Source organism: Leptonotus elevatus, chromosome 12, assembly GCF_054856555.1.
Source record: "Leptonotus elevatus isolate MCC_2025b chromosome 12, RoL_Lele_1.0, whole genome shotgun sequence".
NCBI classification, from domain to species: domain Eukaryota; kingdom Metazoa; phylum Chordata; class Actinopteri; order Syngnathiformes; family Syngnathidae; genus Leptonotus; species Leptonotus elevatus.
Genome location: NC_141250.1, coordinates 5275098 through 5301056, shown reverse-complemented (window position 1 = coordinate 5301056; position 25959 = coordinate 5275098). Strand labels below are relative to the sequence as shown.

At 39.3% G+C, this 25959-nt stretch overlaps 1 protein-coding gene and 1 long non-coding RNA gene across 2 annotated transcripts; both read right to left on the bottom strand.

Annotated features, from left to right (window-relative positions):
* Nucleotides 1-2068: 2068 nt before the first annotated feature.
* Nucleotides 2069-4659, bottom strand: LOC147164336 (gamma-crystallin M3-like). The gene is made up of 3 exons (XM_086090511.1): nucleotides 4509-4659; nucleotides 3310-3552; nucleotides 2069-2394 (listed from the first exon to the last, which is right to left on the bottom strand). Exons 1-3 carry the CDS (start codon nucleotides 4536-4538, stop codon nucleotides 2119-2121), a joined length of 549 nt encoding a protein of 182 aa, XP_085946637.1. The 5' UTR covers nucleotides 4539-4659; the 3' UTR covers nucleotides 2069-2118.
* Nucleotides 4660-7914: 3255 nt separating this feature from the next.
* Nucleotides 7915-24379, bottom strand: LOC147164335 (uncharacterized). The gene is made up of 3 exons (XR_015096625.1): nucleotides 24206-24379; nucleotides 16647-16713; nucleotides 7915-8521 (listed from the first exon to the last, which is right to left on the bottom strand). It is a non-coding gene; the product is annotated as an uncharacterized LOC147164335 (long non-coding RNA).
* Nucleotides 24380-25959: the final 1580 nt, after the last annotated feature.

Sequence of the window (25959 nt, the reverse complement as noted above, 5' to 3'; positions counted from 1 at the left end):
CTAGCGATTTTGCTGTGTAGACGCTGCATTTTGGATAAATTGTTGGCGGGCATGTGCACAGAAAGACCCCTAATGGTGTTCAAGTATCTGCCCTTTTGCACTGAATGAAAAGTAAGTGCCATTCCCTTATTATTATATAGCTTATTAAGACATTAACTAGCGGGTTATTTAGCACCCTAATGAGCTACTTAGAAAGTTTAGCTTGATTTTCCTTCATAACATATTTTCATACATCAATATAGTATTGTTAGAGTAGACAATATTAAGTATTGTACTCTTTGCGTGTTCAATTAACTGAATGGTGAGATTCTGTTGAAGAAGTTCCTTTGCAAAGGTATTAATTACCAGAAGCTTCTGATCACACAATTGAAGTCACCCAAGCAGTGCTCTGTTCAAAATGTGTTGTCTTCTCTCCAGCCCACATCGTTATTTATTCACAAAGAGGGTTCATAAAAAGGTCAGCCCACAACACACCTGGTTACAACTGAATGAATACAAGAGAATCCGTTCCCATGGGTATAAATCAGATTAGAAAAAATACAATAATAATAAGCCTGACTCCCTTCCGACACAGCAGAATCCCCGGCCCTCCCTTTAGATTACGAATGAATAGACAGACCCGTTGCTCTTTCTCATGAAAGTAACACAGATAAGAATATAGGTCTATTCATACAGCCATACTGAGTTAACTAAATATAAAACGGCTAAAATATAATTTAAAACTGAAAAACAATGTTAATAACTCATCAGTATCAAAAAAACACAGTAGAAAAGGACAGAAAGAAAAAAAGGAAGGTAAATGGATATACAGGGTGTCCATAAAGTTTGGGTACATAGTAAAAACACATACTTTTCAAAACAATTTTATTCAGTTGTAATGTTGATAAATAATATTTTCAATGTGATTTCCAATTTTTCAATATGTAACATCACACACGAAGATTACAAATGTGCTGAAATCGACAGCAATGCAGACCTATTCTGAATTGAATGAATCAAATTATGCATTGAAAATGATGGAAATCACCATGTTGAAAATATTATTTATCAACATTACAACTGAATAAAATTAAGTTTTACAAAGTATGTGTTTTTTGCCATGCACCCAGACTTTATGGACACCAAGTATTATTTTTGCGTTAATTAGAAAAAATTGAACATCTAGCATGTATCCATGATACACCTCATGCCATCTCCCTGAAGCTGCACTATACTAACTACTAGAAGACTGTATATTGTCAGCTGAATTATTTAAAGGGTTAACCAAAAAATGTTATTTGCAATAATATGTTAATGTTATATGTAGCCCCATTAGTCTAAATACTGTATTCTAATTAATATTGCGTTTGTGGAATATGAATAAAGTAGCAAAACCCACTCATTTTTATCCATCCCAGATCAAAATGGTCGCCATTTTGACACTTGCTGTCGACTCAGGCCCCGTCCAGATGGAAGCAAAGCCGGCTTCGTTCCTCAAACAAGCTAAGGAGGCTGCGCAAAACGACTACGACACGGCTATCCGCCATTGTTGTTGACAGACTGGCAGTTCCTGTGCAGTCACGCGAGAATTGCCGCACACGTCATCAATCTGCGACAATGTGTCGTCATTGAGCTGTGACCATTACGTCATCACTGGAAGCGTATCCTGCATATGGTGTCCAGACGGATGCGTACGGGGCGCGTTTTTGAAATCTTTCCATTCTGGAGCCCGGTTTCAAAAGTGATCGGTTTTAAGCTCCGAAACTGCACCATCGTGTGGACGAAGGACCTAAACGGTAAGAAACTTGTGAGGACACATTGAAACTGGCTTTCGTGTGGACAGGGCCTAAAATTAACATGAATGGTAATGACCAAACACAGCTCAGCTTGTGAATGTCACATGACCAAACTCAGAAAACAGGTGAGCCGTGATTGGTTGTTATCTGAGCCCTGGCAGTGATGTCATTTCCAGTCTTGATATATATGCGCTTGAAAATCTAGAACAAATGGCTGTATACCGGTGGAAAAATGTGGGTTTGTCCGTCTGCAGGAAAATTCTAGCGACTGAATCACACCAAACAAGCAAAGGTACTTATGAAGAAGGCATTGTTTTTATTTATTCAAGCTTAGTACAGAGTTCTAGCACATGTCAACGATGCGCCTCAAGCTGATGATCCTGATGCCGCTCAGGCCCATCTCTCTGAGGCTGCGGTGCTCGCCGGGCCTCACGTACACCATCTTGCCGCGGAAGTTGGGCTGCTCGAACATCAGCCAGTGGCCCTCCATCACCTGGCAGGACAGGCAGTCGTTCATGCGGAGGCGCTCCATGATGTTGTCACAGTCCTCCTGCAGCTCTTGGGACTGACCGCTCATGTTCTCTCGCTCAAAGATCCTAATCCTGAACTGGCCCCTGTGCTGTTTTGGGGACAGTAAAGAAAAAGAAAACATTCAGAGGTTTCTTAAGGTGTTTCTTTCATGCTGTTCGCCTTCTATCACCCACATCAATTGATGTTTTTTGTCGGTCCTACAATGAGATGTCATGTGGGTTTAAAACTTTTTACACCTTTAAAAAAAAAGAAGTTCTCCAAGTATTTTCATCATAATCAACATATACAGTAGTAAAGCAAGCCCAAGTTTTCCTCATTAGGTCATTAAATAATGATTCAATTAAAATTATTACTATTAGTAGTTGACAAGATGTTAATTAAATTTTTCGATATAGAGGATTTTCCTCTTGTTGCTCAATGTGTCTTTTCCATGAAAACTAACACAAATTCATCTTAGTGTCTTGAGAGGTTTTTTTTTGTGTGTGGTGATTTTACAAATGGTCCGTATTTGTCATATAAGCTGTACCGTAACGCCACTGGAGAGAGCTAAATTAAGTTGTTGCATTACACCAGAGGGCTCTGTAAATTGAAGTGCCAGGATGAGGCAGCCACTTTGCATTCACACAGTAGCAGACAGCAAAATAAACGGTGTTATCTCTGAGATACGTATGAATTTGGGAAAATGTTGCATCTATTGCATGTCTTTAGCATTGTTATGATTGTACAAGGACAAGATTGTCACGGGTTTAATGAGTACTTAGGATTATTTATTCACTTTTTTGCCTTTTTTTCTGATGTTTTATTTCATTATTTATCACTTAACCAATTTTTTGATTATATACATTAATGGGGGGGGGGGGGGGGTCTAGGGAAAAAAAGCTAAACTAATGCAACAAATATCAGAGGACTCTAGACAATGTAAAACCATAGTTTCCGCACCCACTGCACTAAATGGTACAAATGTGAAAGCACCCAAACAAAACCCACGTCCCTTCCTACCCACCATGGGGATGATGCGGCAGGACTTGATGCCGCTGGACATGCCCATCACGTTCATAGAGTCGGAGTGCTCGCCCCTCCTCATGAAGTGTTGGTTGCCCATGAAGTTAGGACGCTCGTAGATCATGAAGCAGCCGCTCTCCACCCGGCAGGACTGGCACTTGCTCAGGTAGGAGGACACGTCGGAGCAGTCGCTCATGCACTCGTAGGAGCGACCCTGCATGTTCTTCTCCTCGTAGAAGATGATCTGGGAAAGCAAACTAGGATTCAATAACATGCCATGATTTGTTCAGCCCTGCAGCCCTTATCAGAATCCAGAGCAGGGATGGGCAACTTCCTAAATGAGGCCACAAATTTTCACCAGCGCTACGGGGGGGGGGGGGTTATCAGATATGACCACATATTTCCTCATCTCGATTGTGGGTGCAAGGTGGTCTCTCCAATTGCCCACGCCACATGCACAGCTGACTACATCATCCTCAAGGGAAGATCTTGCAGTTTACCTGTACAAATGCACTTTGTGTGCACCAATCTCATCTCTCAGGCTCCAGAGAATCAATTTCAGCTTGCGCAATGTCAAGCATGTGTGCGCTTCCACTGGCCTGTTTTTAATGGGAATGAGGGTAGCCGCTTCTATTGGCCGGGTGTCAGCTGCATTCCATACTACTACAGCGGCTCAAAACGCCCTTTTCTATCTGCGCTAGTCAAGCAAATTTAATTATTATTAAAAATATACATATAATTGCTCCATCCATGCACAGTTAGACTACGCTTTGCGCTTGACAGGAAAATAGTACCATACAACAGAAATTCAAATGGACTCAAATTAGTTTTTGAGTAAGGATGTTAGAATTAAAGCCACTATATCAAATGTAAAACATTTCCTTCACTAAATATGACCGTTAGCATTACTAAATAGCGCAATGTTGTAACATTGTGTATGATTACCCTCATTTCGAAAACACTACTTTGAAATATGAAGAAAATATGAGTGTGTCCATGGCCTTTGAACACAATTTAAATGACAGAATATCAAATTTCTGACATTTTAAAGATTCCTCTTTCCCATGATTCAAAAGCAAAATGTAAAAATGATATCAGCATAAAATGTTGTAAAAAAGAAAAACCATAATGATTATACCCGACCGCCATCGTACCCTTGGAGAATAGGAGTCCCTATTACAGGGGATATGGAATGCTTACCTTGCCCATGCTCATGTCGGTGGTGGTCATGATTGTCAGGTGAGCTGCTGGTGCTTGCACTGAACTGCTGCTGTCCTTCCATTTAACCCTGGCTTTTATACCTGAGCGCAGCCCACGCCGTCAGCGCCTCCCCATTGTGTAAAGCCCTGAGCCAGCAACATGCTATGGCGTGCGGCAGGGGCCCGTGTCACATGTCTAACATGGTGGTCTCGTGGCTATAGGCTCTTGAAGACCAGGTACCACAAAGCCTTTTGTATTTGAAATGAACAAAATAGCGGGTTTCATTGTGCTGTATGCGGAGTTAGAGCTGATAAAAACAAAGAAAAGGAATATCGGCAGTACTGTATCTGCTGTACATTCTAAAGCTGCATTTACCGCTAATCAAACCCTTTACATCAATGGGATCCAACCTGATAATGAAAGCTCAACAACAATGAAAAGTGTTCAAAAGCCCAACATATTCTTGGTTCAGCAATTTACTGTGGTTGTTTGGTAGCCAAGCAATTATTTAATCATGTTATTTTTTATTTATTAGAATTTGACTTTAAAATTAAAACTGTGGCATAGTTAGCTTGACACTTGACTGCTGTTATTGCTGACTGTCTTCTTTATTTGGATTCATTTTAACTAGTGTACTACCTAGCTACTTAGTTTGTTAGCTTGATCGTTGGTTGATACCTGATTAGCAAGTTAGGGTTAGGGCTTGTTATCTAGAAAGCTCAAAATCAAGTAACATATTCGTTTTATTTTTGTAGAGTGTAGTGGTTGGTGGGTGGGTGGGGGGTGGGGGGGGGGGGGGTTAATCATGTAAAGTGTTCTTAGTAAGCTTTTCCATCCTTCCTACAGCTCATACTCATGGTCACAGGTGTGCTGCAGTCTATCTCAGCTAGGCGAGAGGCGGGGCAACCCTTAAGTGACGGGACCAATGCCACAGAAAACTAAATAATGGACAGTCTGTGAACTTACCGTCCTGCTCTATCATTGGTTAAAACCCCTGTGGGAGGTAAATGCAATATTAATCAAATACACTGATGTATATATATATTAGAGGTGTCAGTCGATATATATTTTTTTATCGTAATGAATCGCATGACTTCAATAATTAACTGACAATTAATCGCACATTAATTGCACATTAATCGCACATTTTTTATCTCAATTTATATATCAATTTACAATAAAATGTAATTTTTTTTCCTAATTTAAATTTATTTATTATTTAAATTTTTTGGGTCATTGATACAGTAATTTCATAACAATTCAATAACAAATTTAAAATATTTACTGTAAAAAAAAGTGTGTGACTGATCTGTGTTGGTCATTTTTCTGTGACCACATGCATAATTGCATTTGTAAGACAATGGTGACTTCTCAGTGCATTTTTCTTTTCATATTAAGAGCTGACTAATTTTTGCCATGAAGTAAATTGTGAAATTATGCAAATTTTTAGAACTGTAAAATACATAATTACTTGAAAAAAAACCTAGTAAAGTTCAAGTACAAGGAGAGTTTTGGGTACATTTTCCCAGTGTATTTATTTATTTGAAAAAGTTACTAAACTGTTGAGGAACGAACTCATGAACTTCAGCTTGGTAGATAGACACTCTATCCATCCATCTTCTGACGCTTATCCGAGATCGGTCGTGGGGGCCGCAGCTTTAAGAGGGAAGCCCAGACTTCCCTCTCCCCAGCCACTTCAACCAGCTCCTCCGACGGGATCCCAAGGCGTTCCCAGGCCAGCCGAGAGACATAGTCCCAGAGTGTCCCGGGTTGTCCCCGGGGCCTCCCGCCGGTGAGACATGCCCGGAACACCTCTCCAGGGAGGTGTCCAGGAGGCATCCGAACCAGATGCCCGAGCCACCTCAACTGGTTCCTCTCAACGCGGAGGAGTAGCGGCTAGACACTGAGTCCCTCTCGGATGACCGAGTTTTCACCCTATCTCTAAGGGAGAGCCCGGACACCCTGCGGAGGAAACTCATTTTGGCCGCTTGTATCCGGGATCTTGTTCTTCGACCCACAGCTATTGACCATAGGTGAGGGTAGGAACGTAGATCGACTGGTAGGTAAATCAAGAGCTCTTTCTTCACTACAACGGACCAATACAGAGCCCGCATGACTGCAGACGCTGCACCGATCCGCCTGTCAATAACCCGCTCCATCCTGCCCTCACTCGAGAACAAGACCCCAAGATACTTAAACTCCTCCACTTGGGGCAGGATCTCATCCCCGACCCGGAGAGGGCACTCCACCCTTTTCCGACTGAGGACATGGTCTCGGATTTGCAGGTGCTGATCTTTATCCCAACCGCTTCACACTTGGCTGCGAACCGCTCCAGTGAGATTTGGAGATCACGGCTTGATGAAGCCAACAGCACCACATTATCTGCAAAAAGTAGCAATGCAATGCTATCGGTCCAACCTTCACTGGAAACAAATCCGACTTTCTGCCGGCAATGCGGACCAAACTCTGACACCGGTCGTACAGGGACCGAACAGCCCATATCAGGGGGCTCGGTACCCCGTACTCCCGAAGCACCCCCAACAGGACTCCCCAAGGGACCCGGTCGAACGCCTTCTCCAAATCCACAAAACACATGTGGACTGGTTGGGCGAACTCCTACACATCCTCGAGGACCCTGCTGAGGGTGTAGAGCTGGTCCCCTGTTCCACGGCTGGGACGAAAACCACACTGCCCCACACTGAATCCGAGATTCGACTTCCTGACGGACCCTCTTCTCCAGCACTCCATAATAGACCTTACCTGGGAGGCTGAGGAGTGTGATCCCTCTAAAGTTGGAACACACCCTCCGGTCCCCCTTCTTAAAAAGGTGAACCACCACCCCGGTCTGCCAAACCAGAGGCACTGTCCCCGACGTCCATGCGATGTTGTAGAGGCGTGTCAACTACGACATCCAGAGTCTTTAGGAACTCAGGGCAGATTTCATCCACCCCCGGGGCCCTACCGCCGAGGAGCTTTCCAACAACCTCATTGACCTCGAACGGTGAAGTTGAAGATAATTTCCTCAAAGCCGTCCGGATGTCGTTTTCCATGGCACTGAACTCCTCCCATTCCCGAGTTTTTGCCTCAGCGACCGCCGAAGCAGCTGGTGGCCTGATAAGATACTTCAGCTTGACGACGTCTCTCTACCAGTGGGTTTGAGGATTGACGCCACAGTAGTCAGGTAACGACCAATCATGGCTCACCTGGTTTCTGGGTTTGGTCAGCAAACTGAGCCATTATTGGTAGTTAATTACTTCCTCAGCACAGGTGATGTCAGCTTCAGTCAACAGCAAGTGGCAAAATTAGTTTTTACATTTATTAATTGTTCATGAAAAATAATGAAGTTATCGCATTAATTATAGACAAAATATTATCTTCTTACTGTTAAAAATGGCTCAATGAGTCAAGTTTCCATTTAATTAATTTTTCCTTTCGGACATGTCATTGTAACAGCTTCCAATACAACATATACTCACAAGGCTACAACCGAAAAGAAAAAGGGATGACGGGATGAAGAATACATTTAAGATGCATTAATTATCAAGATCTGGATTCATAGTATACATTGTCATAAAATACACTGCGGCATATCGTTGTCATCCAGTCCCAATGCAGCGTGTGTGTCTGCATCAGTTCTTGCCGTGTCCAGTGATATTAGTTAATCAAAAGTTGATTTGATCCCTTGCGTTCAGTCCAGTTGTGCTGGACAGCTGAGGACGCATGCAAACCCGTGCCCAGCCCCATTTTCAGTCGCTGTCATCTCCATCACGATTTCTGGTCACATCTGCCTCTCGTCGTGCAAATCTCTCCAGATCGCACAGCATTGTGACGATGTCCATTCTCGTTCTAGCCGTGGCGTCGTTGAATGCTGTTAGGTCATTTCTCACATGTGACATGTCATCACAGGTCTTGGACAGATTGGCTTGCATTCCAGAAACTGAGTTCACAGCAACATTGGACATTTCTGTTGCCATTTTCTGCCCATCCGCCATTCTGTTCATTCATCTCTTGAACTTTTTGGAAATAAAAAGCAATTATTAAAAATATATAAAGAAATAATGGTAGATTTGTGCACGTAAAAATGATCACAACTGTTCTTCTTTGAGGTCATAGCAAAGATATGTTTTTAAAAAAAAATCACTATCTTAATTTTAAATAAAGTTTTGAAATTGATTGACTCAATGAAGTTGAATAGCATTTTATGAACTTATTTTACTGAAAATAATTATTTTTAAAGCATTTTTGCATGAATGCTACGTTTTAATAATTTTTTAATCTCACGTACCCCCATTTGAGAAACACTGCCCTAGGGTATGTAAACTTTCAAGCACAACTGTATAAGACCCATTGACCTAATAGATGCACTTTTAAAGCTCATATGGGGAAGATAGGGCCCACGGGTCACATCCGGCCCATCCAATTTCTGCAGCCTTTAGGAAGCCAAAACTGAAACGTCAAGTTTTTGCTGATATTATCTATGTGCGTGCGTGTCAGCAGTGTAAGCGAACAAGAGCAATGACTTGTCCTCAGTGCTGCCAATTTGGGTCTTTTCTAACCATTTTAGCAACTGTTTAAAAAAATGAACAGCACCAATGCCAACTTTGGTCCTAATCGCCTCTGAGCAACACTTCTTGGACAGTCAAGTAAAGAGGAATGTCCTGGTTGTGCTTATGTCAGCACACTTTAAAAATATGGACACTTTATTTCAGCTCATTAGATGCCTGGGGTGAACGTCTGTCTTTGAAGATTCATCCACTATCGGCGGGACAAAAGCTGAGAAATGATACTTTATACATCGATGCCTTAAGTTATAGCCTTAGGAAGCACTCTAATATTCTTGAAACGCAAATGTGTACTGGGGCATACGAATCTGGTGCTATTTGCATTCACCACACCTGTATATATTAAGGTTATTTGAGCAAATGTGTCATTTCAGAAGTATCAAACTAGTATCCCTTTGCATTAATCAGTACCCAAGAAAAAAATCAGTGACCGCTGTATTGGAGCGTCGGTCCGCAGTGCAGGAGAGTGTCAGGCGGGGTTGGCGTCTCTGAGTGGGCTCGCCATTGCCCTCCCAACAGGCCAACGCTGTAGTTGAGCATTCCTTTGTTCCCCTCGGCCAGTGGCGTGCACAGAGATTTGGGGGGTAAGTGCTCCGTGGGGGAGGGGGGGGGGCATTTTAGTGCACAAGGAATATACTTTCCTGACAATTCCGAGATGACAACACAAGTCAAGATGGCCGTCAATTTAGTGAACGAAATCTATCTGCTCATTGAAAAGCGATGGACTTTGGATCATTGAAATTCAATTTGTGAGGATTATTTTGATTTCAAAATGTGATGAGATTTCGTTTGTATGATAGTCACAGGAAAAAGCATTACAATCTGCCGTTTGTTTTCACCGTATAAAGGAAGCATTTGCATTGTGTTGCATTGGGGACATATCAGAAATGCCCAGATGTTCGGAAATGTCAGGAAGTTTTTAAATAAACATAACACACACATAATAATAATTAATAATACCCCAACTAGTTTTAATAACAGCCTATTAGGGCAACATGACTGCAAGACTTGTAGCATAGAAGTAACTTAGTTATGGTTTGTACTAAATAATAGCTAATAATAGTTTCATGCCTGCTGATTTAGTACAAACTACTTAAAAAATAATATTTTTCAATACAATTAACCTTAAGGAGCAAATCAATATTAAAATGGGATCTTTAAAAAGTGCTAAACTCTAGTTAACATGACTCTCTCTGGCCTTGACTCTGACTGAGTCTGACCTTTCATCTTCATGCAAAAGCAGAGAGATGCTTCCCGTGACTGCTTGCTGTAGCTCCTTTTCTTTTTTTCCCCCTTATCAGCCTCTCCTTTCTAGGCATTATGCTACAATTACCAAATAAATAGACCAATTGTAACCAAACAGACCAATGGCATGAGAATGAATAAGACTGACTGTTGTCATTACAAGAAGGCAAAAGGGTATTTTTCACAGGCAATTGACAATTCTAAACATCCGGGCATTTCTGATATTTCCACAATGCAACTCAATGCAAATGCTTCGACCACCAACAACGTATTGGATTGTTTTTGCTTGTGACTACTAGCATAATACAAACAACAGTTCATCATATTTTGAAGTCAAAATAATCCCCACAAATCAAATTACAATGATCCAGAGTCCAATGCTTTTCAATGCACGGATCACAGAGAGCTTCCTTTCACCGTCATTAGTCTTACTATGTGGTGGTTATCGCGTTGTCTATTATTGAATTAGCATATAGCATTTTAAACTAGGTGGCTAATATTGTCTAATTAATGCTCAGTTGTTTGTGTTGTATGAGACATGCTACTTCACAACAAAATGATTATAGGTAGGAAGTAGAGGGAAAACAAACAATAGAATTTCACTGGATTCATAACACATTTAACTGGCTGGGGTGGAGCGGCAGGGGAAGGAGATGCATGTGTGTGTGTGTCTGTCCCACACCGTGACAAAGGAAGCGAGCGAGCGAGAAAGCTAGGTCGGGTGCACGCGCGCAGGGGACGCATATTGGGGGATTTTCACACGCGATTGATGCAGCTTTTCTAAAAGATTGTGTCAACATTGACCTGTCCTCAGTAAAGTGTTTATTAAAAAAATAACTGAACTTGGGCAGTAAAGTGTTTATTTAAAAAAACAACCTGAACTTGGGCAACAAAGGGCACGGCAGAGGGGCAAGGGTGTGAACACCACTAGGGGTACACCCTGAACTGGTTCCCAGCCAGTCGCAGGACACACAGAGACGAACAACCATCCACACTCACAATCACACCTATGGACAATTTGGAGTGTTCAATTAACCTGCCATGCATGTCTTTGGAATGTGAGAGGAAACCGGAGTACCCGGAGAAAACCCACGCAAGCACGGGGAGAACATGCAAATTCCACCCAGGAAGACTGAAGCCCGGACTCGATCTCACGTCCTCTGCACTGGGCGGCAGTCTGAGAATTGAGATTCACTTTTTTTTTAATCACAATAGTAAGGGAACTATTTAGAACATGTTTTTTTTTTTAATGACTCAGAAAATGAATCTTTTTAAGTCAATGAATAAATATTTATGAATGTTCACAGTTTTTTATCACTATAGTCAAGAAACTATTTACAGAACAAGTTTATAAACTAGGGAAAATATTGCTGAATACTATACATGCAATAAGAAATGATGAACTAGTATGTGAATGAATGAGTCGTCATAGCAACACAGATTTCTTTTTCTATCGTTTTTTGTTTTCAATGCTTTCATTTCGACTAAGCTGTGTGTAAAGCTTAATTTGCAATATTTATATTTTTATTGACTGCAGTGGGGGTGGGGGAATACTAAATTATATTGATTTGTAGTGTGTTCAGCTGTGCATGTGTGAAAGTGCATTTACCAGCTAAATAAAAATGAACTTGGCAGCCAGTGTGACAGACTGACGCAACACAAACCAAGCCCTGCCTTGTCAAGACCGCTGCGGCTGCACAGCGCTCCAAAACAAGTTTCCCACGTAACTTTGACAAACATTCAAAACTAAATACGATTGCGCTGTAGAAAATTAAGGACCAATGAAGAGTTCATTAATTACTGTCTGCGTGCCAGAAGGCGATGCCGCGTGGACAGATCCTTTTCTCAGAGAGGAGGGAGGGGCCGACTTTCTTTCGGCAAGGATATTAAGAAAGTCTACCCGTGAAATTATCCGTACCGGATACTCATGTAGTCGTGTTGTACGAATATCCGGCTCACCCCTAATAACTAAGATTCATTTCTCAAAAATAATTTCCATTGTAATACATTTTGTAGAAACTTTATTTGGACGTACGCCACCGTTATTTACGTCGCAACGCATTCAGTGCGTAGTGACGTAGAATGGCGGCTGGCTCACTGCCTATGTGAAACGCCTATAAAGAAAGCAAGGTAAGTCTCTGTAGCGTTCCTAAAGGGACCATCAAAACTCTTGAATTCGTCTGGTGAATGACGAGAGCGCGGCGTGGGGGAGGGTGACTCTCTTGATCGCATGTTGTTTCTTTAGGAACGCTACGAGACTTAACTTGCTTTCTTTATAGGCGTTCCACATTGCTCGGCAGAGAGTCAGCCGTCATTTCTTCGTCACTACGCACTCAATGCATAAATAACAATGGCGCCGTACTTCCAAATAAAGTTTCTACAACATTTATTAAACTGGAAATGATTTTTGAAAAATGTATCTAATAGTTATGTTAGTAACAACCAAATAAATAATATAGAGTAAACTTCAGTACCGTGGGGGTTCCTTTTACTAATTTTATTGGTTCCCTAACATTGTACACACCCACTTATTAGTCTGATTAAACATATGTATTTCTTTTAGCCAGTAGGGTGCACCATAGGCTTACAATTGAACATGACCCTGACTTCGACTTTCAGGGACTTTCCCACTTCAACGTTAACCGTAAGCAAACCGTAAGGACTTTCCCGCATGGCTAAGCTCCCACCATGAGACAACAGAATTGCTGACTGTTGATGGGAAAATTTGTCGCGAAGATGTTTTCAAGGCCGGCAATACTGCTCAACTTACATCTTTTTGTAAACCACTTGACCTTCCACAAGACGGCTGTTAGAATGGCTGTTAAATCATTTTTAACAGGCTACAGTTTTAGAACCAGTGGGGCAATGTGCTTCAATACATAGCGTCACTAGATACCTTTAAAATTAAAATTTTAAATTGTAGTTGACGGCCTTCTGAATGAAACCGTTCTCTAGCAGGGGACAAAGGTGCCATAAGATTTCAAAGATGCCAGAAGATTTCAGTCAGTACTGACTATCAGAATTGTTCATTAAAAGAGAAATGTTAAAAGTACCTCAATAGATTTAAGTCATACTGTATGTGCAAGTCTTGTTTTTAATTTCAATCAAGCCAAGTCTTAAAACAGGCAGTTAGAATATGATTAAATTAAGTCTGGCGAAATTGTCCATGTTCAGTGGTGTAGTGGTCCCTGGAGAAGTTGGAATACCTTCAAGTTTACTTTTCTTTTCCTTTTTTTCACTTCTAGAAAAACGCCCTGTTTTAGAAATGGTGACATGTGAGGGAAAAGCCATCATTTGTAATGACGATCAATAATAAAATGATCATGAATGAATTAAGAGCAGTTTGTAATGTAAAATGTATTTATTGTGAGGTAAACATGAACAATATGTTATCTACTATAAAATTCAACTACATCATATAAGTTAGTTAGGGCTATATTACTTTAAGTTATTGTATACATTAAACAATAACTTGGTTAACGTTACTTAGACCTAAAAATAAGGTAAGGGGGGCAGGGGCTTCATAGACACTCAGATAATCTCTGGTCGTGGCATTTATTACAGTTTTATTCATCCAACATTGCAGTCTGGCATAACAGTCTTTGCAAACTGGGTTAATTAAACAATTACTGAAACAATTACGGGGGTTCCCTACATCAGTGGTTCTCAAATGGGGGTATGTGTACCCTTCTGGGTATGTGAAAACACATCAGGGGGCACAAGGATTTTAGAATATATTTAAAAAGTAGCATACATGCAAGAAACCAGCTCGTTTTATTTTTCAGTTTCTGCTTTTATTCAAAGTTAAATAAATGATTTGTTTTGAAAACCAACCTGTACCATGATCCAAAAGGAGGTCTTGTTATGTTGATAATTATTGCACAATTATTTATTTACCATTGAGAGAATTACTTTGCTTTTTATTTTATTTAAATTTTTTTAACCGATACATAGCGAGACTGTGGCCAAAGTTAAACCAGTTCCCAAATTAAAACCAGACACATGTTGGCACAGCACTGATTTGTTTTGTTCATCCAAAATGCTTTGCGCTGGTTGGGGGTACTAGGCTGAAAACATATTTTGCAGGGTGTACATCACTAAAAAAAAGGTTGAGAACCACTGATTTACATGATTCTAATCTAGTTAGTTTAGGGCTGAATTGATAACTTTAGGATAACGTTACATTTCATAACATTATAGCCAGGGTTGGGAGGGTTACTTTTAAAATGTAATCTGTTACAGTTACAAGTTACCTGCTAATTTTTTTTAGTTAGTAATGTAATCCAAGTACCATAATATTAACGTAATGTAACTGGATTGGATTGGATTACTCCAATATTGAGTATGCTCATGAAGATAAAATAAAAATAAATATCACCACAATATATATTCTATACAATGTGCCCCTGCTATTTGCGGGTGATAGGGACCCGGGTAGCCTACAAATAGCAAAAATCCTTGTGTAATTAAAAAGCATGTAGGCTATTGATTGATTGATTGCCATATGCTGTTTTCGAACTGTCACTGAAAGCATCACTAAGGCTTTCGCATCTAGACTAGAAACAGTCATCTCTCACAATCATTCATAGTGACCAAACAGACTTTATTAAAGATCGTCACTCTACTAATAATATTAGGAGGCTCTTTAACCTTATTAGCATGTCACAGCGGCATGATAAAAAGGCAGTTATTATATCATTGGATGCAGAAAAAAGCTTTCGACAAAGTTAACTGGTCCTTCCTCTTTGCAGTTTTAAATAAATTTGGCCTTGGGAAGTCATTTATTCACTGGGTGTCAGTATTATATGATTCTCCTAAAGCTACAGTTACTACTAATGGGATTATATCTCAGAGTTTTACTCTACAGAGAGGCACAAGACAGGGATGCCCACTGTCCCCTTTATTATTTGCAATATTTATTGAACCGCTTGCATTAGCCATACGCCAGGAAAGAAGGATTCAAGGAATTCACTCTGGGGTAACAGAACATACAATTAATCTATATGCCGATGATATTTTACTTTATTTAGAAAAACCTGCTATTCCGTTAGGGGAAGTATTTAACTTAATAACTAAATTCTCACATTTATCAGATTATTCTATTAACTGGACAAAATCAACACTACTACCTATTACAGAAAATTCATGGAACCCTGCCAGCCAGCACCCACACTACTCATTTCCTATAAGTAATTTAAAATACTTATAAAAATAAAAATCTCACCTAAATTAACTGATTTAAATCATTTAAACTTTACTCCACTTCTGGATAGCATTTATAGTGACTTGGAGCGCTAGAATAATCTTCCTATTTCTCTAATAGGACGAATAGCCACCATTAAAATGAAAGTTTTACCCCAAATAAACTATTTTTTCTCAATGATTCCATTTAAACCTTCGGCTAACTGGTTCCAGTTGTTGGACTCGGCCGTTACAAAATTTTACTGGAATAAAAAAAAGCAAAGATTAGTCTATCTACTCTTTAGAAAAGTAAATCCAAAGGAGGTCTAGAGGCACCAAACTTTATGCACTACTATATAGCTAACCAGCTACAATATATCATTTTATGGGCACAGCCCAACAGAGATACTAACTGTTGGCTGGAACTAGAACAGAAGGATTGTAATAACCTCAGACTTCTAGATTTACTCATTACAACATCAATTAAGCGACACAATTGTTTTAAAAACCCAATGATTTCCGCCACCCTGACTGTCTGGTGAAAGGCACTAGAAATTACAAAAGCCCAAGTGGAACCAATCGTTTTCTTTAGGTGTGTGGGAGCAGAAAGGAATTACACATCTCCACCATCTCTTCTCAGATAATATGATTATATCATATACATCCTTGCTCCAAAAATACAAAATAAAAAACGGAAATTTTTTACATTATCTGCAAGTTACAAGTATGATAAAGAAACAAATTCCAACACTTCGGGGTACGCTCCAACCGCCTGTTTTAGCTAACTGCTATATATATATATATTTTTTAGCAACAAATACAGTTAGAAAAAAATGGGCCATCCTGACCACGGTATAAGGTTGATATTTATGATACTTGCTGGCTGTTTTTTTTTTTTCCGTAGAAGTTTATTTAATTTTTTTTATTTTTTTTATTTTTTTTTAGCTCTGAAATTTTTAACAACACCTAAGGGCCAGATAAACTACATCAGTGGTAGGCAACCCTGGTCCTCGAGAGCCACAGTCCTGTATTGGCTCCCTCTTCCAATACAGGTAACAATTGTTCAGGCTTCTCCAGAGCTTGCTGATGCCAACCCTGAACTACACCTTCATTTTTGTAAACCAAATGTAACACTAACATCTGTACTCACCCAACCAGGGTAGAAGACTTTGCTCATGGAGCCCACGGGGTACACACATACGGTCGATATTCGATTCCTTTAGACACCAAATGAAAACAGTTGTCATACACTCACTCCACAGAGCCACAGTATTCGACTGCTTTTATTTACAGTGCTGAGGTGAAAACCACATAGAAGCGGCTCTCTTGCCGGTTCCCATGCTTCAACAGAAAGACACTCTGCACAATGGAGGCTAGGGCCTTATCAGGCAGGGAGCAATCCAGTTGTGCTTTCATGAATGAATTTGAATTTAGGTAGCCGTCATTCACCTAAAACCAAAACTACAGTTGCGTATACTGTATTTCAACCACTTTAGATGAAACCTTTCTGCTGCGTCATGACTGGAATTCCCTTCAGTAGAGGCTTTCCAAATAAGGGGCGGTCGTTAATCGATTTAAGTGCTGTTAAAGGCACTTCAAATGAACGCGATATTAACGCGATCATTTTGATACCCTTAGTGTAAGGATTTCTTATTCAGGACATCCTTAGTTTTAGAGAGTATCCCTATGATTTTTGACATTTTCCTTTTGACATTATCTATGTGTGACTTCCAACTAACACATTTTTCATCAACTACTCCAAGAAATTTATTTTCATACACTATTTCAATTGAGTTTACCATAATTTTGACTTGATGTGTTATTTGTCTAGTGCCAAAAACTATTAACTTTGTTTTGTTTTAAAGTTAAGTGATAATTTGTTCATGTTCATGTCAAACCAATTTTTTCCACAGAAGCTGCTTCAGGTTTTCTCCTGAACAGTAGAGAGTTGTGTCATCAGCATATAAGACACTTGAATATTTTCGAGACACAACAGATATCATTTATGTACAATATAAATAGTTCGGGGCCTAACACAGACCCTTGGGGAACTCCATGAGTGATCTTCAAGTGTTTTGATTGTATATTGTTAAGCTGCAAGTACTGATATCTATTGTCCAAATAACTTTTCATCCATTTTATATGCTAATCCTCTTATGCCTTAAGAACCGCAAACACCCCTTCTTAAATATATGTCTTAAGATACCTGGAAAATCTACTTCTTGACCCATTGAGCCATTTTAAACAGTAAGAAGATAATATTTTGTCTATAATTAATGTGCTAACTTCATTATTTTTCATGTACAATGAATACCTTTTAAAAACACATTTTGCCACTTGCTGTTGATTGAAGCTGACAATTATGGCTCAGTTTGCTGACCAAACCCAGAAAACAGATGAGCCGTGATTGGTCTTTACCTATTTCTTTAGCACGTGTGATATCTTCAGTCGATGGCAAGTGCAGGAATTTGCATGAAAAATAATGTTCTCAAATTAATTCTAGACAAAATACTAACTTTTTACTGCTGAAAATGGCTCAATGAGACTAGTAGATTTTTCAGGTATCTGAAGACATACATTTAAGAAGGGGTGTTTGTGGTTCACACAAGTCACAGTTCGATACTCACCTGGGTTTTAGAGTCACAAACTACCTGAGATAACTTGGTTTAAAATACAGATCACAACTCAACGGTACTGAAGCTTTATTCACTTTATTCTATCAAGTTTCTCTTCACAAAATGTTGTCTACATTGACATAACTTTCAGTGACACGGGAAGTCCATCCATCTGTTGCGTGCACAGGAGCTTACAGATGTCTTCAGTGACATATGCTGAAAGACTGCAGTGTGTCATCAGAGCAGCTAAGGAGATCACTGGTGGCTCCACGCGTAGGTATTTACAACTCGCACCTCGCGTAGGTATTTACAACTCGCACCTCACCCGCAAAGCCCACCAATGTCACAGACTCTTCAGACAAGACTGTTGTCTCCAGGCCAGAACCACGCTGTCAGAAGACAACACTCTCAAGCAAGGAGGAGGCCTTAATGTGACAGGGGACTTCAAACATTCCTTTAAAACTGCAGTTTACATTCAAATAGTTTGTAACAAATACGACTGGCATTTGCCTAATAATTTAGTTGATGTAGGACTTGGACATAGGTTTTGTCAAACTCTGACTGACCATTTGGACCCGATAGAAAGCGCCGAGGCAGGATTCAAGTGATGGCAACTTTTGTTTTGACACGAGCCGGTACTGAATAACGTCTACTTTTTCAAGCACAGAAGGTTGCGTCATCTCGTCCCTTCCGTTTTCAACGTGCCATCCCGGGCCTGCATTCAAAAATTATCCATGTTAGCAAAGCTATGGATTTTATTGTGTTTCGTTTCAGTATTGTGCAGGTGTTTTTTCATCGTACCAAGTTGTGAAAAAGCTATTCCATATAAGTGACAGTAACAATTGGTAGTTTTGTTATTTCAGTTTATACTAGATGAATCAGTTACATCTGTATATATCTACCTACATAGAGCTGTTATATTTTGTCTTTTCTATGGTTTATTTTTATAGAATGGCGGGGATTTACCTGAATCCATGTCAAGAGATTTGTCTTCCATACCTCCGTAATTTACATTGTAGCGTATTAGCTTAGTGTTTTGTGGCTGATCAGGGTTAACTGTTGCAGCATACAGATCTTGTCCAGTTGGACACACAGATCAAATCCCTGGTGATTTTAGATACTTTTGAGAAAGAAATCTGACCATTTTATGGCTGAATAATTTTTTTGGGCCATATTTTGGGCTGGTCCAGCACAGCAGCAAACCCAACTACTCACCGACCATGACGGAAGCATATCTGTCAAATGGTAAGAAAGAAACCTGTCCATTTCCATCTATGTCAATACGGTCCAGGTTGAATTGTCCATCATTATACCTCTGAAGCCCAACAGAAGGAAGAAAACATTTTAATACCACCAATGTTATGCCACCAAACATGTAACCCACCAAATGTTTTTGTATCCGTTTCCACCAATTGTGTGAATGCTGAAGAGCCCGTTATTCTGTTTTATATAGCCTGTATATATTAATAGTACTGAAAAGTCCTCCTTGCTCAACTTGATTCTTACTAATGCGCCTCATAAATTTTAATCTCTGGGTGACTTCTGCAATGATTTGAGTGATCATTGTGTCGTTGCCTCAAGACACTCCCAAATATAAACCACACATTTGCAGGAGGGATTTAAAAAAATTAATGAACAAGCCGATCATCATGATTTGCCTTTGAATGAGAACACACAGGTCTGTTGCCAGATGTTGAGCTAGCTTGGGCAAATTTAATAAACATGCTCCCATAAGGAAATTTAGGGTGAAGTGGCGAGAAAACCCCTGGTTCCCTCTAGAACTGAAACCTGAATAATCCAAAGACATTTTGGAAAGTGGTTAAGTCTGCACTTTTATGGCGATGACACAATCATTTACTGTTTTGGCTCATCCCCTGCTAATACTGTTATATCGCTGCAGTATAGTATGTACTCTCCACAGTGTCCACTCTTGAAGGAAATAACATTGAGGTGGTTCATCAGTACAAATATCTGGGCATCTTGCTTGATGATGCTGTCACTTTCAAATCGAGAATCTTGTCAGGAAACTCAAATTGAAACTCTTTTTCTTCATAAATAAATTTTGTTTTTCTTTTAAGGTTAAAAAAACGACCAGTCACAGCAACTTTTTTTTTTATCCATCTTAGCTTATGGAGACTTGTTATAAAAGAATGATTTGACAGCTTAATTGTCTGACTAAAATTGATTCGGTGTACCATGCTTTTGCGTTTATTACCAATTGTAGGGCCCTGACCCATCACCAACTTTATTCTCAAGTGGGATGGCATAATTTGGCACAAAACAAGAAAATGTTTAAGCATTTAAAAATATAAAGACCAATTAAAAAAATTAATAGAAACACTATAATTATGTAAGTTCCTTTTGGACCAAACAGAATTTATAATTATACATTTACGTTGGCAAAAGCTTGAAGTTGGTGTAGCTTGTGCAAATGTGCAGTAGGATGATCATTTATTTTTTGGTACAAAACAAGAAAATGGTATAAGACCAATTAAAAAAAAATAGAAACACTATAAGTTTCTTTTGGACCAAACACATTTTTTTTATAATATATATTTATTTATGTTGGCAAAAACTTCAGTTGGAGTGCAGCATGTGCACTGTGCAGTAGGATGATATATATATATATATATATATATATATATTTTTTTTTTTTTTTTTTTGTACAAAACAAAAGAATGTTTACATGTAAAAAAACAAAAAACAAAAAATATTTGAAACACTAGTTACTTTTGGATGAAACAAAATTCATTATTTTAAAATGTAAAAACTGGTATCGCCCATCCCTACTGGGGATGGGCCCTTGGCTGGCTCCGACATGTTTCTGCCATCTTCGTGCTACGGATGTTCAACCAATCACAGCTCAGCTTCAGAAAACAGATGAGCTGTGATTGGTCACTGTCTAAGCCCTGAGCAACTATGATGTCATCTTCAGTCGACAGCAAGTGGCAAAATGGCCGCCCCAAAATGGGTAAAAACGGCTGGATTTTGCTGCAGAACTCCACAAATGTAGTATTAATCAGAATATCACGTTTAGACTAGTAAGGTTTGTTTGTTTATTTGTTCATTTTTCCTTTCAGACAGTCATTGAGACAATTTACAACATTACATTTTCACATACTATTACACCTGAAAAGAAAAAGGGCTGACGGGATGATGACAAATTTTATTAATACCCATCCCCAGAATACAATAGGATGCAGATAATCAAAATGGTAATTTGTCAAATATCTAGTTGTGTAATTATCAAGTTGTTGATTGATACACACGGAACATATTGTCAACGAAAGATTAAGGTTGACTTCCCCTTTAAGTTTCATAAAAGAAAACAGGCACAGGTCCTATTTTTTAGGACCAATACATTCCATTATTTCTAACTACGTATTCTTTTATTATTCATTATATATATATAGTCGGCCATAATTAATGTACGCCAATGATTTTTAAACAAACGTGTATTTTGAAACTTACCAAATAGCCACACTGTGGCGAAAAAGCATTTGTGCCACACACGTACATTATGTTGTTGTCCAATTTATGCAGGATCCGAATATAATTACGACAAAGCGGCTGCAATAAGAGCATACAACAGAGTCAGGGCTCCCACAGATGCAGCTGTACAAGTATGCATAAATACATATACAAAGACAACACACTGACCGGCTCTTCCGGTCTGTCGATTTTGCATTGCTCCTCGTTAGTGGACTGCCACTCCACCTGCAGCAACTGAACCAAAGCTTCTTGTCTATGTATGTAGTGATCCCCTTACCTCTGACAACCAATAATGTGATTAAAAAATGCTCCTTTTTGGACACCCATTAAGTAAATGAGGTACAATGACTTAGATATTGAGGTACTAGGTACATTATTGTTACCCTTAAATATAAAAACATTAAAATATACTAAAACAATGAGTCAATTAAAATATATTGCACATTAAAATTTGGATTAGAAAAAGTTTGTGAAAGACTCAAATGAAAATGTATTCCAAAAAAAGTTAAATATTACTTAACTGTATTGTGCATGGCAAGTAAAAAAATGCAAGTTTGAGCAATAAACATTACATGCATTAAAGTAAAGCATTTAATAAATGTTTGCGTATCACATTTAGAATATTTCTTTATGTCAAAATATTGGGCTCATATTTTTTCATTAATTCATTTCATTAATAATTAACTGATTAGAATTTTTTTGAAGACGTACTCAAAATATTAAATGTCAAAAGAACACATAACCGGTGCTCTTCAAATTTGGCGGGAATTTTTATTTATTTATAAAAAAAAGTCTTTTTTTTGATTAAGCGATTAATCAGGATTATTCAAAATTCTAAAATGTGATTAATCTGATAAAAAAAAAATCGTTTGACAGCTCTACTTTTAACACAAATTGTTGCTTTCAAGTCTACTCAGTTCAGTTTGTCGAGTTTCATTTTCAACAAAAAATCCCCTCTGAAAAAACTAGGGGAAAAACAAGGCACTGGCTGAGTCAAACAAAAGGCGCTCCAATAAGGGAGGTAAAAATGGGAACAAAACACTCACGTGACGAGACAAAAGGACCATGGAACAAGGCTGTGAAAAATGCTTCTGTGGACACTAGGGTAACGCCCAATTCACACTGACTGCGGACTCTATATACACGGTTGTTATCGCGTGAACTCAACTCTCCAGCGTGAACCCTCGTGATCTTGTGGTCTGTCGGGTGCAGATTTCCGGACACGGACAGCTCACGCAACTTACTTGGTGTGAATTGCAGTCCCTGCGGATGCCGTACGGAAAACGCACCGCATTAGTTCCGCAGTCAGTGTGAATTGGATGTGACACTCGACTGCTGAACGGACGCGGTGTGTTTTCCTTACGGCCGCCGCAAAGAATAGAAAGCATTCGAGTCTGCGTGTCAATTCACACCAGCTGCAGTGCGGAAGGGATGCTGCGCTGCGGAAGGTTTCCGCAAGCGTTCTATTTTTTCCGGACGCCGCATGCGGATTTTCATGAAGCTGAAGAAATTACACGAGCCGGACAGGAAGTCGAGCGTCGGCATCAAGGTAGATCCGGTATATTATAAGTAAAACCGTTTGCAAACTTTTTTGGGCGGGAGGGAAGCTAGCTAACTACGTAGCATGACATGAGTTGGACATTTAAGAGAAAAAAAAAAAGCTCAGAAATTGAATAAATTAACCATGACAATATAACACTATTTTTTAAACACAAAACGTACTTAACCATGGTCGAAGAGCCATGTTAGAAGTCCCACAAAGAATGTCCAAAAGCATATCGATCATGTGACAAGAGGCAAGTGTGGCTATTGTTTACCAATAGGACTCTATGTACATGGATGTTATCGCGTGAACTCAACTCTCCAGCGTGAACCCCGTGATCTTGTGGTCTGACGGGTGCGGATTTCCGGACACGGACAGCTCACACAACGCAGGCGGTATGAATTGCAGTCCGTGCGGCGGCCGTACGGAAAACGCACCGCGGCCGTTTAGTGTGAATTGGGCGTCAGACTTCAAAATAAGATAGGAAATGGCTAAGATAACGAAAACAAAGACAGACAGACCACACCACGGTGTAACAGAGAGCAAGTTCGTCAAAGATGAAAACTACTGTGTTTCCTCATAGTTATCAAAACAAGTGTTGTACAACAATATATAAATGTATATAAAAAATACTTTTACCTTGTAATTTTGTTCTTATTAACTGCCACTGACAAATATGATGCTGCTCTGTTAATTTCAAACTTGGAAACCTACAGTACGTAAAAAGGCAGAATAACTTTTCCCTTTTTGAAAGGAGATAGTCTATTCATTTGGTAGTTTCGGTGTATATAATCATGAAGCACAATATCTTGTGGGTCTTGAAAATATGAAATTGCTCTAAAAAAGGCTGGCAGTGAATTAAGTGTCAAGAGTCTGTCATTAATAAAACAGTTTGCACTTTTACCAGTCTTCTTTACACATATACTAGATGCGTAGATTAGATAGTATACTTTTGCCATCTATAAAAAAAAAAAATCATAACATTTAAAGAACAAACACTCATGGTATACTCAAGAACCATTGATCATATCATCAATGAATAAGACTAGCAAAACTGACCTTGATAGGGGACAGTGTTTCGTGGGATACTATACTGAATGCTGTTGTCACCAAATGATGCGCAGATCATCAGTCCGCAGACAAGCCTCAGCGCCGACACATGTCTCATCGGTCCTCAATGTCTCCTGGAATTTGATACAGAGCGACAAGCTAGGAGAGCCTTAACCCAAGACACATTCCCTTTGTCTCTTTAATTTATTTTTTCTTATTTTTTAATATGCCAGTCAATCAAGAAGTCAGCCTTAATGATGTCATGCAAAAAAGCTTTGAAATGCTTACACACTTTATGCCAGTCAACATTGAGCACTTTGTGCAGAGGCGGGGGTCTCGAAAGACAGTTGTCAATTTTAGGACTTGCTTGGCTGAAATATAGTTAAACGTTTAAATCAATACAAAAAGCCACATACTGAATATATTTTCCCCCTTTACTGTCTGACATAAAATCAGGCTAACCCTTTCCTGTTTTAAGTCAATTAGGATTCCCAAAATTATTTGCTAAATGCCAACATAATGAGAGAATGGTAAGATTATTCTGCCTTTAAAAATGTTGGGATACCAAGATGATGATGTCAAGTCTTTGGAAAATTCCGACTTGAGTCAAAAGTCAAAAGAAATGAGCTACACAGAGAACCGTGGTCTTGCACAAGTCTGGCTCATCCTTTGGCGCAACTTCCATAAGCCTGAGGGTACCACATTCATTTGTTCAAACAAGTATAAACACCATGGGAGTGTCCGGCTATCATTCTGTTTAGGACGGACACTGGTTAGACCAGCCAGTGCTATTTGAGTGTCCACTATTATTATTGTAAAGTTCTTCAGGCATGCTCCTGTAGTTTTTGTGACAATAAAGATAGCTGATTTCCAGCCCGTGACAATTGAAACATGAGTCAACATTTTTCCCCATTTACATATTTTTTTTCAATGTTATGGGGCCAAAAATGAGCCGTGAATGTATAATTCATCAAGGATGTGATGATGTGGAAACAGCTAGTGAATGCCTTCTTTTTTTGCTATATGCTGGGAGATATTTTGTCAGTGTGCTTGGATGGGACTGAAACATCGCTGGCTGTGCCTTGTTGACACCGCTGCTGATAACATTCAGAGTGTGGGGTTTCATGATAAACGTTACAGGATCAAAGCAGCTGGAAGCAGCATAGAGCAGATGTTCAGCCAGAATGAAGTCAAAGCTGCAATTGCTATTGAGGAAGAAGGAGACGAGCATTAGGCCACATATTCTTCCTGCTGTCTTTGTCATATGTAACGGAGTGGAATCCTTTGTTACCAAAGAAAAAGGGTCAAAGATTGTTTATGTAAGGAAGAGCTAGAATCATCAGGTTTATTCTGCCCAGTTTGTAAGTTTCCACAGTAATACTACCGTATTTCAGACAGTCCCCCATTATACTCTAATTGTAGTAAATCTGTCTGAAAACTGATGACATTTTACAATAAAAATCAACTTGATCACATGAAGTGTGATTTTATGTATACAACAGAGCTGCATGCAACAAACTGCAAATTTTTGGTTAAAGTTTCAACAGCTCAGCTTCAGAAAACAGGTGAGCTGTGATTGGTTGTTGCCTGATATTGATTGGTAACAACCAATCACTGAGAAAAAAACGGCTGGATTTTGCTTCATAATTCCACAAATGTAATATTAATCAGAATGTCATGTTTAGACTAGTGAGGTCCCATATAACATTATTATTGTCAAAAAATGTTTAAGCTTGCATGGTACACTAGGATGGCTGGTGCGA

What these genes read in the sequence shown, in the direction of transcription:
- LOC147164336 (XM_086090511.1), bottom strand. Translation starts at nt 4,538, where the DNA reads ATGACCACCACCGACATGAGCATGGGCAAG. An exon ending in CCGACATGAGCATGGGCAAG is followed by an intron (nt 3,553 to 4,508) that starts GTAAGCATTCCA and finishes TTGCTTTCCCAG; the next exon opens with ATCATCTTCTACGAGGAGAA. An exon ending in CCTGCCGCATCATCCCCATG is followed by an intron (nt 2,395 to 3,309) that starts GTGGGTAGGAAG and finishes TCCCCAAAACAG; the next exon opens with CACAGGGGCCAGTTCAGGAT.